Source organism: Octodon degus, unplaced genomic scaffold (assembly GCF_000260255.1).
Source record: "Octodon degus isolate 3935 unplaced genomic scaffold, OctDeg1.0 scaffold00027, whole genome shotgun sequence".
Lineage (NCBI taxonomy): Eukaryota > Metazoa > Chordata > Mammalia > Rodentia > Octodontidae > Octodon > Octodon degus.
Window position 1 is genome coordinate 13,887,584 of NW_004524603.1, and position 11,701 is coordinate 13,899,284.

General features: G+C 36.9%; 1 protein-coding gene across 1 annotated transcript in view; it reads right to left on the minus strand.

Annotated features, from left to right (window-relative positions):
- Positions 1-9,993, minus strand: part of Mgam2 (maltase-glucoamylase 2 (putative)) — a 108,360-nt gene extending 98,367 nt beyond the window's left edge. The window contains 2 exon segments of the mRNA XM_023712752.1: positions 4,094-4,173; positions 9,888-9,993. Coding sequence (XP_023568520.1) covers positions 4,094-4,173; positions 9,888-9,993 — 186 coding nt within the window.
- Between the last annotated feature and the right edge of the window lie 1,708 nt (positions 9,994-11,701).

Consider the following 11,701-nt stretch of genomic DNA (forward strand, 5'->3'; position numbering starts at 1 on the left):
AACTATATATCAAGAGCAACTATAAAGTCATGATAACCAAGGCAGTGTGATGTTAGCCACACTAATAATTCACCAGAATGGATTCCAAAAGAAAATTTACACACATCAATGTATGATTTATAATAAAAATGCCACTGCAACACAAAAATAAAAATGTATTCACTTCAATAAGTAATGGATCTAGTACAAAGCCAAGGAAAAATGTTTCTGAATTTTTTGTGTCATTCTGTGTGATACTGACTATTGAACCCAAGGCTTTTGATTAAACTATATCCTCAACCTTTCAAAAATTTTTATTTTAAGAGAGATCTTTCCAAGATGCTAAGTCCCTGAGGCTAGGCTTGAACTTGCAATTCTCTTGCCTCAGCCTCCATAAATGTGGGGATTACAGGCATGCACCACAGCACCCAGTCTGGGCTGTTACTTCACACACACACACACACACACACACACACACACACACACACACACACACAATCAATGCTAGATTGACAAAAGGTACAAATTTGAAAGATCAAACAATGACATTCATAAAGAAAAATTATATATTTTATGACCTTGAAGAAGTAAGTTTCTAAGCAGAGTACAAAATATACTAAACATCAAAATTGTTACAGTGGACCATATTAAAACTATGAACTATTTTTTCATTAAAATTTACCATTAAGAGAGTTTAAACTCAACCCACAGAGTAAGATAAGGTATATCACTTTAAAACTTATATATTTAACTGGAGATTTGATTCTAGAATATCAAACCATAAAAAATGATGAATAGCCTAACCAAAAAAAAATGGTTAATATTGAAAAGACTTTTCATAATATGATTATCAAGCTAGCCAGTATGTATATGAGGAGATAAATTTGTCACAAAGGATGGGAAGTTTAAAACCACAGAATTACTACAGTGGAAAGAGAATAAACATTGAAAGGTGTTAGTATGTAGATGCAATTAAACTTACATGCAGTAGAGGAGACACAAATTGTCATGACTATTTTTAAAACTTATCTGCAATATCAACTAACCTTTAAGTGGGTACATATCCTATGATCTAGAAATTCCATTCTTAGGTATAGAACTCCATGTAAATTCACCAACTGTTTATATTATATGGTATTTGTCATGGAAGCACTGTAAAAATAATCCCATCTGGAAACTCATAAATGGCTATTTATAGTGGATAAAAAATATTGTATATATTAACACAATGAAACATTACACAGCAAAAGGGCTGAAAGACATAAAATTGCTCTCAGTCAGAGGGTAAATCTCACAAAACAATGTCGACCTTAAGATTTGTTCAGTACCGTAACATTGGTTTGTTAGTTTGAAAACATGGATGCAGTACACAGCTTTCTAGGAGAATCTACTACTAGCATTGCCATTAAATTTTACTATATGCCAGTGAGAGAACATTTAAACAAACTATTGTACACTTGTAGAATGGAACATCTTCAACAACTGAAAGCACAATCTCATATTGTATAGACAACACCATACAATTTCAAAACTATTCTGAAGAGAAGCCAGCTTTACATTGGTAATACGACTACACTTATATGAAGTTCTACAACAAGCAAAACTAAACTGTAGTGTCAAGAAATCCTATCAGCAATGACCTCTCAAGGGAGTACAGATTGTCTGTGGGGACTATCCGTGGTGATGCTAAAAGTTATACCAAGACCAGGGATTGAATTAAATAGTTGTTATTAATTATCATCATTCAATAAATATTCCTAAAATGTGTGAAGTGTTTAATGATCAGTATTTCTATTGTATATAATATTGATATCTAAAGATAAACCTACAAAAAAAGATAAGCCTACAATTAAAATTGATATAAATGATGAGAAAATGAACTTGTTTCTGGAATTTACTGTCAAATACATAAAAATAAGATCGACTGATAGAGTGTAGAATAGAATAATACATACGAATAAACAAGGTAAATTACTAATGTAACATTTAAGTGGAAAGTAATGGAAATTATCATAAGAGCCCTTCAGCTTTTGACATACATGAAAATTTCAGTACTAAATTTCTAGAAAGGAAATCGACTTTCCACTTTTAAGAAAATCTCAAAAAAAGTAGTGCCATAGTCTCTCTAGTCAGCATCAACATCTTGCTTATTATTTTACATGTGAAGAATTCCATTAAATTCAGGCACAAATAAATATTTCCAACCACAACCATTTCATTTATATCATTTTGGAAGAACTGCCTCGTGCAATTAAACATGTAAACAGATGAGATATAAATATCAGTACAAAGCAAAATTATATTGCTTGTTTAGGATACAACTATAATTAACAACTCAAATGAAAGAATTACAGCAATCTTTTCTAGAAACAATGGGAAATTTAAGTTGACTTATTATTAATACACATAAATGTATAATCATAATTTAAATTTAATATAATACATATAAAATAATCAGTAAGAAAGGAAACATTGTAATAAAAACTATCAGTTAGAAAACAATGAGTTATGTTTTCAATAGAAACAATATTAAAAACCTAGAAAAAACTTCATTTATATGCAATAAAACATAGAAAGACACAATAATCAGAATATATATATATATATATATATAGAGAGAGAGAGAGAGAGAGAGTAATTGAAATGAAGAAACTTTCTGTTTTTAGCTACAATATTTTTTTAAAAAGTTTTAAACATTTTTAGTCTTTTGAGACAGGCTTTCACTACACTCTTCAGGCTGTCCTTGAACTCACCATGTAGCTCGGACTGGCCTCAAATTCACAGTGAAACTCTTGCCTCAGCCTGGGATTAGCACAAGTCCTGGGATTATAGTCATGCAGTATATTCAGCAGTTACAAGTTTTTTAAAATGTTTATTTATTAATACATGTTTGCAGTTCACACAGCCAGCAGTCATCTGGGGGAGTGATTACACGTACACGCTACAGCTTGGTTTTTCTGGTCTTCTTCTCCTTGCCTCCCTCTCCTCCCCTTCTCTTCTGGCTCCTCTATCACCTTTTTCATACTGTTGATATTATTTGTCTTAGCTCTTGCTATGGCATGTGAAAACTTAAAACTATTGGGATTTCAGTGTTTTTCAATTTAAACTAAAAATCTATATAGATTAATATCACAAGAGGATACTATAAGAATCCTTGGCAAAGAAATAAAGTCTAAATATGTATACAACTTCATGACAAAGTCATAAAATAAAACTAAACGGAATCCGAACAGCTGATAATCTTTCTTTTTTTTCTTTCTTTCTTTCCTTTTTATTTTCTTTTTTTCTTTTTTTTTAACACAGGGTCTCACTTTGTAGCACAGGTTGGCCTTGAATTCACTTATGTACCCCAGGCTGGCCACAAACTCATTGTGATCCTCCTGCCTCAGCCTCCCAAGTTCTAGGATTACGGGCATGTGCCACCAAACAAGGACAATAGTTAGACTTCTTATAAAAGCCAGTCAGGAGGGAAATCTGTGCTTTACCACATATTCATAGGGACCACTGCTGTCAGTAACACCATTCTAGAAGGCTCCTGTCACAATAATTCAGTTCTGTGAGCAATTTAGTCATCCATCTGGGCTTAATGGCCCTATTCTCAAGGCATGTGTAATCCAGCTCATAAACGCTCAACCTTTCCAGTCTCCCCCTGTGTTTCTTTTCTTTCCTCCACCTTGCTTCCTTCACTTTCTTAATATTTGCTATGCTTTTTACTAAAGCAACAAAAAACATCTGCTTACAAGTCACAGACCCATAAACCACCCACCACCACCCTTTATGGATTAAACTTGCTCATTTCTTTTTTTAAAGTTTTTTTTTTTTCAATCTTTTACTCATGTATTTATTTGGGACAGGGTCTCATTGCACCACGCAGACTCATAGTGATCCTCCTGTTTCAGCCTCCCCAGTGCTGGTATTACAGGCATGTACAACCACACCTGGGTTTGGTGACTGGCATCACATGCCCAGAATGGAATGTGGTACCAGGGATCGAACCCAGGTCCTTGTGCCTGCCAGGTAGGCACTTAAATTAATGAGCTATCTCCCTAGTCCCATATCCATTTTTTAAAAATAAAACCCGGTAGGCCACCAGTCGGGGCCCCATTCCTCTGACCTCTGTCACCACCCGGTGAGGCAAGCAGTCGACCCTTTCCGACTGGGGGATCTTGGGACACTGTGGAGTAAACGAAGAACCTGCACAGAAATTAAAGGACAAAGTCAAAAATCTGTAGTGTAAGCATGGCCACGGAAAGGAAAGTGACAAAGTGACAGACTTTCAGTAGGGTCTGCAATCCACAAATCACTGAGAGCAGGTATCTGTATTTCCATACAATGGTTTATACGTCTCACAGTGTTGAACCCACTTGGGTTGGGGTGGTTTGTTTCTTTGTTTGTTTTGCTTTGTTTCTTTGATTTTTAGAATCATAACTCACACACCATAATTTTTTCAAGTGACTGCTTAGTTTGAAGATTTGTTTGTTTGCTTGCATGCTTTTTTTTTTTTTTAAGACAGGGTCTCACTGTGTAGCCCAGGCTAACATCAAATTTGCAGCAATCCTCCTGCATCAGCCTCCTAAATTCTGGGATTACTGATATGTGCCACTACTTCCAGCTTTCATTTTAATTTTTCTTCATCTCTTTCTTGCAGTATGTAATGATTACGTTCATTGTGGGGAGGTGGTACACATATAACATGTGCAAGCAATAACCACCATATAATGCTCTCATTGCTCTGTTTTAAAAAAAAAAATCGCATTCCTATTCCTTTTTTTCTGTCTCCTTGGCAAATAACAATCCAATCTTTTTTCTCCGTTGATTTTCCTAGTCAGGAACACTTCACATAAGCAACATAATATGTGTCCTCCACGTCCAACTTCTTTCACTAGCTATAACGGTTTCCAGGTTCTTCCATGTTGCCATGTGTATCAGTGCTTCATTCCTTTTTTCTTTTTAATTTTTAAAAATTATTTATTTGCTCATTTATTTATTTATTTCGTACAGGGTCTCACTAGGCAGCTCTGACTTGTAGTGATCCTCCTGTGTCAACCTCTCCAGCAATGGGATTACAGTTGTGTGCCACCACCACACCCGTACTCGGGGCCGGGGGGGCGGGGCCGGCATGGCATGCTGTACCAGGCATCGAACTTGGGACCTTGTGCTCGTCGGCAGGCGCTTAGAATGCCACGCTATCTCCCCAGCCCCTCATTCCTTTCTATAGCTGATTCCTAGCTCATTATGCACCTGTAAAACGCTCTGTCTCCTTGTCAGTCCACGCACATTTGGATTTCCACTCTTTGACCAGTGTGCGTAACTGCCGTGAGCGCTCAACTCACGTAAAGCTGCGTGAACGTGCTTTCAGCACCCTTAGCTACATGAGAATGGAGTTGCTAAACCACGCGTTTATCTTTCACATTTTGAGGAACTGCCAAACATTTTTCCAAAGTGACTGTGATATTTTATGTTCTTCCCTCCAAGCCTGAGGATTCCAATGCTCTTGTAACCTAAACAGTACTTGCTATTGTTTTTATTATAGTCATTCTACTGAGTCTGAAATGGAATCTCATTGTTTTTATTTGTGTTTTCCAAATAATTGATGTTACTGAATACAGTCCATATGCTAGGAGCATCTCAGTAGGGAAAAACTTATTTAAATTCTTTTTTTTATTTTAAAATTCAGATATTTTTCTTTGTCTTTTTGAATTGTAGTGTTTCATTACGTGTCCTAAATGTTAGGCCTTTGCCAGGGATGTCATTTGCAAGTACATTTCCAGATTCTGTGGATTATTCTTTCACTTTTTGGAGGATGTCCTTCAAACCATAAAGTTGTCAGTTTTGCAAAGTCAGTTTGCCTAACTCTTCTTTGGTTGTATATTTTGGGTATTATCTAACAAACTGTTCCCTGACCCAAAGTCACAGGTAGTTATTCCTGTTTCTTCTTGGAACTTCATGGTTTGGGGTGTTGGTTTTAGGTCTTGGATCTATTTTGACTTACTTTCATGAATACTGTCAGGTAGGACTCCTTTATCATTTACTTTACATATAGATATCCAGTTAACTGAGTTACACATCTAGGGTTGTTTTGTTTTGCTTTGTTTCTTGACCAGTTATGCACAACTACATCTAGGGTTTTTGTTTGTTTGCTTGTGTGTGTGTGTGTGTGTGTGTGTGTGTGTGTGTGTGTGGTGTGTTTGTGCACCTCTGTTTGGTTTTGTTCTACTCATTTCCAGAAAATTTTGATGTAGACTTGGGGCATAGCATTGGCCTCATTTAAAATACACACTTTCACTCATATTCAGTCATGCTTATTTTTAGCCTTCGTCAAAGTTGTCAAAGTTCCCCTGCATAACAACAGAGGTAGGCTAGACTGGGCGTGGTGGCGCATGCCTGTAATCCCAGCTCTTGGGAGGCTGTAAACAGGAGGATCACCATGAGTCCAATCTAGTAGTGAGACCCTGAACACCCTGTAGATCCTTCCCTAAAAATACCAAAAAAAAAAAAAAAAAAAAAACAGGACTTGGTCAGTGGGTTCCTTCAGACACTCAAAACACAAGATTTCATCTGATACTTCTTTCAGCAGTTTCTATGGGCATAATAGGTTATCTTTTCTATCTTTGGACTCATTCAAAAAACCTCCCAAATGGTCTCTCTACTATGTTTGTGGATATGACCTTAATGTACGTGCATCTATTTGTTTAAAAAGGAAAGATTTAAGCATAAAACCTGAAATTACAAAATTTCTAGAGGAAAACATGGAAAAAGCTTCATGACATTGGTTTTACCAATGTAATTGTTTATTCTTATTTTTTAAATTTTTATTATATTTTCTTCACATTCTGTAGGGATTTAAGTTTATCAATACTTGATGAAAAATAATCTGTTTCATGTCATGTCTAAGACATTTGATATTCAGACAGATAGTGAGATTAAGCTCAACTGCCTATGTTGTAGAGTAATAATATCATTAAACTTCTCTTCTGGAGAGTTAACAACTTAAGTTTGCAAACCAAAAAATATAGTAAAAGAAGGGCTACAAGGACAGCCAACATTTTGGCCCTAGTCTTTCAAGGTCAGTGACGACCCAGAACATAGGAGAACCTGTACTGTAACTCAGTTGTGTCCCAAATTTTCTGATCAAGGAGATTATGGGGCTACAGAGGAAAGTGATTTACGATGTAGAATGTGCCTAAGGAGCGTCTCATGGTCATATTTTGATTTTGAGAAAGGGTCAAAGATAGAATGGCACCAGGCCAAGAGTAACAGTGGATGATCACGTGAAATCTTGACAAAACATTGTCATAAGTATTTGGTGTTAACTCAGGACACCAAGACAGCCATAACTGAGCAAGTAAAAACATTCACCTCCAGAACTGCTTCAGAAAATGGCAGGATTATGGGATACTTGTGTTTGAAACAAGACAGAGTGCTTGGAGAAATATTAATAACAATGTGGTTTTTACTGTAATTTTTTTTAATTTTTCATTTAAACATTTGCTGTGGGTTTTTTTTTTTTTTTTTTGCCACATCTCATATCTGGAAGGAAGTAAATTTCCAAATTATATAAGGAACTCAGAAAATTCTATGGTTGGAAAATGAACTGTCTACTTTAGGATGACTAACACATTTGAGCAGATGTTTCTCCAAAGAATATGTACAAATGGATAACAAGTATGTGAAAAATGCTCCCCGTCACTGATTGTCAGGGAAATGAAATTAAACCCATACTGAGATATCACCTCACACCTGCTAGGGTGGTTGTTGTGAAAATAAAATGAATAAAATGAGGAAGGCAAGAGGGAGCAGGAAGGAAGGTGAACATGATCCAGTATGGGTCTACATAGGTACATAAGTGCCACACTGAAAGCCACAAACCCGTACAGTCAATAGGTGCCAATAATTACAATGAAAACAACTGTTGGCAAAGATGTGAAGAGATTGAAACTTGCACACCTTTGCCAAGAATTCAACACAGGTACAGACACTATGAAAACAATATGAGGTATCTCGAAGTATTAAAATAATTTACCACATAAACTCTGAAATCCCACTTCTGAATATTTATCCAAAGAATTGAGTCAGAATATTAAAGAGGGCCCAGAGAGATAGCTCGGTAGAATAAGTGCTTGCCTGGCAAGCGCAGGTTCCTGAATTCAATCTCCGGTATGGCAAAAAAGGAAAAGGAAGGAATATTAAAGAGGTATTATCCCACTCATATTAACTGCTTCACCGTTATCGATAGCCAAGAGATATTTTTGAAAACCTATATTTCTACTAAAGGAGAAATGGATAAGAAAATGTGATATACATGGATGGATAGATAGATAGATAGATAGATAGATAGATAGATAGATAGACAGACAGATAGATAGATAATGCAATTTTATTTAGGCTCCTGTAACATGTAGCAACATGGGTGAACCTTGAGGACACCAGGCTAAGTGAAATAAGCCTGTCACAGAAGGACAAATACTGCACTATTTCCTCCATAAGAAATACCCAACACAGTCAAGCTCATAAGCAGAAAGTAGAATAGTGGACGTTTGGTGTTAGGGAAGGGAAAATGGATAATTGCCAATAAACAGATATTTCTTATATGACTAATAAGTTACATAGCTCTGATCTACATTGTTCCTGTAGATAGTGATATTCATATATACCCAACAATCTGTTAGGAATGTATACTTCATTTTACATGTTCTTGCATAATGATAAAAAATGAAACTTGCTTTTTAACCCATGCAAACATCTTCAAAAATATCTCACAGAAAAGTAGTACGGACTACTGGACTATCTTGGAATATTTTGCTGAGTTCACACACTTATAATATTCAAATGATGGAACTAAACAAAAAAAGGGGATATAGATTAATGACAATTTGTATCTGTGTATTCAAAATGGTTAGGATAGATATGATATGTAGCTACATTCTCTTAATTCAAGGAATGGAGGGATTTGTTCTGATAGTGTTTGTAAATAGGATATCATGTCTGCATCTTGTACAACAAATAACCACTAGGAAGGCAGTATGCAAATGTGTTAATTATTGAAACTGTCCTACCAATTTGATTTCAAACTGTCTCATTGCTATTTATTTCTCAATAAAATTATGGAAAAAAAAAGAAAAGTCCAGTATGCAAAATGGTGAAATCTGGACCTTTTGTGGATGATTGGAGTGTATGTTGGCGAGAATTCAGGTGTGAAAATTTTATTTTTATTTTGCATAACAGAAAGATCAGAGCCAGGGAGCTGGCTCAGTGGAATAAGTGCTTCCCTGGCAAGTGCAAGGGCCTGAGTTCGATCCCCGATTCCACCGAGAGAGAGAGAGAGAGAGAGAGAGAGAGAGAGAGAGAGAGAGAGAGAGAGAGAGACTGTATACACTGGATAGTTCATCTCTGCTCCCCCCAAAATGTTGGAAAACAGTAGGAATAGGTACAAAGTGATTAGCATCAATGATTTTTCTATTATCTTGGAAAAAGTTGTGTTTCTCCAAGGGAGAAAGATGAGTTAAGGCAATAATGCTCAACACCATCACACCACAGAAAGGGCTGCTAGGTCACAAGAAGATTGACCTGACACACACATTGTAATTTCTCCCTGGGAGTTCTGATACTTGGTGGGTCTGCGTGGAAGGACAGCTGTCTAGTGAGCCTAAGTTTATACCTTGTTAGAATTACACCAAATGGGGCTTGTTAGAATTACACCAAATGGGGCTTCAAAACCCCTAATATTAGGTGGGGGGAAAAAGGGTTTATCTTTAGGATTGACCCAAATTAACTGTGGGTATGGATTTTGAATAAAGCCATGCAGCGACATGCTGAAGAGTGAAGGAATGAAGCAACCTCTTTGGTATCCCCCAAATGTGACCCATTCACCCATCCTTCCAACTCAGCAGTCCAAACATCACCCTTACCTGAAGGATCCTCCAGCACAAGGAACAGCAACAGGATGTCTGCGATGACTGCAATCAGGATGAAGATGATCAGAAGGATTTCCAAGACAGTGAGCTTCCTGGCCATCTAGATGGACACAGATAACCATATTAAGGCAAGCCACAGAGACTATCAGCCGAAGGAATCCATAGGCATCGGGACTAGGATGCAAACTCGCCTACACTATAAGCTGATCACCAGTGTTCCTCTTCACGGAGTCCACAGAACGTCTGCTCCTTGCCCACTGTGTCAACAATTGTGCCTCCAGCACTTCTAGGCCTCTTACCTTTGTCTGCAAATATATTGAGTATTGGCCAGGAAAAGCGTATGGGGCATAAAGCCTCAGAAGGAAAAGTGAAACAACACAGTAAACGCAGTAGGGTTAAGGTGGCTCCAAACCTTTTCCTGACATCACTTTGATCATTCAACTTGTATAATGGAAAAAGGATAAGGACAGAGAGAAAGAAAACTGCAGAAGCTGGTCTCATTCTTTTAACTCCTCATGATGTATAGCTGAGGTGTTCAACTGCTTAGGAGCTACTAATTGTTATAGTTTGTGTCTAGTTGTCCCCCCAAAGCCTCATGCAGTCATGGGGCAGACTTCTAGAGCTGTGATTAATTCATGATCCACTGGGATTATGGGTCTGAGTGCTGCTGGGATTATAGTTTGAATACTACTCCCAGCCTGGGGCAGATAGCCTGAATGCAATTTAAGGGAGACAGACTTGCTTTCTGTAGCCTTTGTTGCTGCTGCTGCTGCTCCTCTTTTTTCCTCTTGTTATTTTGCTGCCTTCCACCACCATGAACTGCTGCTTTCTGCCTGTGCTGCTCTGCCTTGGAGCCAGCTGAGTATGGACTGAAACCTCCAGCAACTGTGAGCTAAATAAACCTTCCTTCATTTTTTTTATATTAATTTTATTGAGAAAGAAGTAGCAATGAGACAGTTTTAAAACAGATTAGTAGGACAGTTACAATAATACATTACATATTGTTGTCTTCATGGAAGTTATTCATAGTATAAGATGCAGACATGATATATTGCCTAAACTATTAGTTCAAAACTTTCTTCTCATTGAACTAAGAAAGTAGCTGTATATCTGTGCTATTTTGTATAAACATATGTATTTTTTTCACTACAAAATTGTTCTTTCTTTCTTTCTTTCTTTCTTTCTTTCTTTCTTTCTTTCTTTCTTTCGGGGATTGAACTACGGCCCTTGCGCTTGCCAGGGAAGCGCTCATTCCACTGAGCCATTTCCCCGGCCCCTTGTCCTTCATTTATATCCCCCTTTTTTGTTTACTTTTGTCAGAAATGGGGCGGATTCCATTGCCATTCATATATTGTAGGTGCATGAATTCAGCAAAGTAACCCAATATAGCCCAGTAGTTCATAATAGTAATGGGTTATCCACATGACTGGCAATGTCAGAAGTTGTCCACTTGAGCCTTTGGGTGCCAGGTATTTGTCCCAGCAATGAGAGAAGAGTAACTGAGACACTAATCCTTTCCACGATTTGGTAACAAAAGCAAACTTGATCCTCACCACCAGCCTGTTACGTGTATGCTCAGAGCACACAAACTCATATAAACTCAATGGGTCACAGTAACCTTGGCAATCATGTATGGATTTAAATGTTCATATTTGCCATATTAATAATTTTTTCTTGTTCTTTTTTAATTTCTGAAGTTTTTAAATCAATTTTGAATGTTTATATCTGGTAATCTGAACAACAAATTTGAAGGTAACATTATGCAATACAGCAACCATTATCATATTCCTATCATTTTGTTGGGTGAA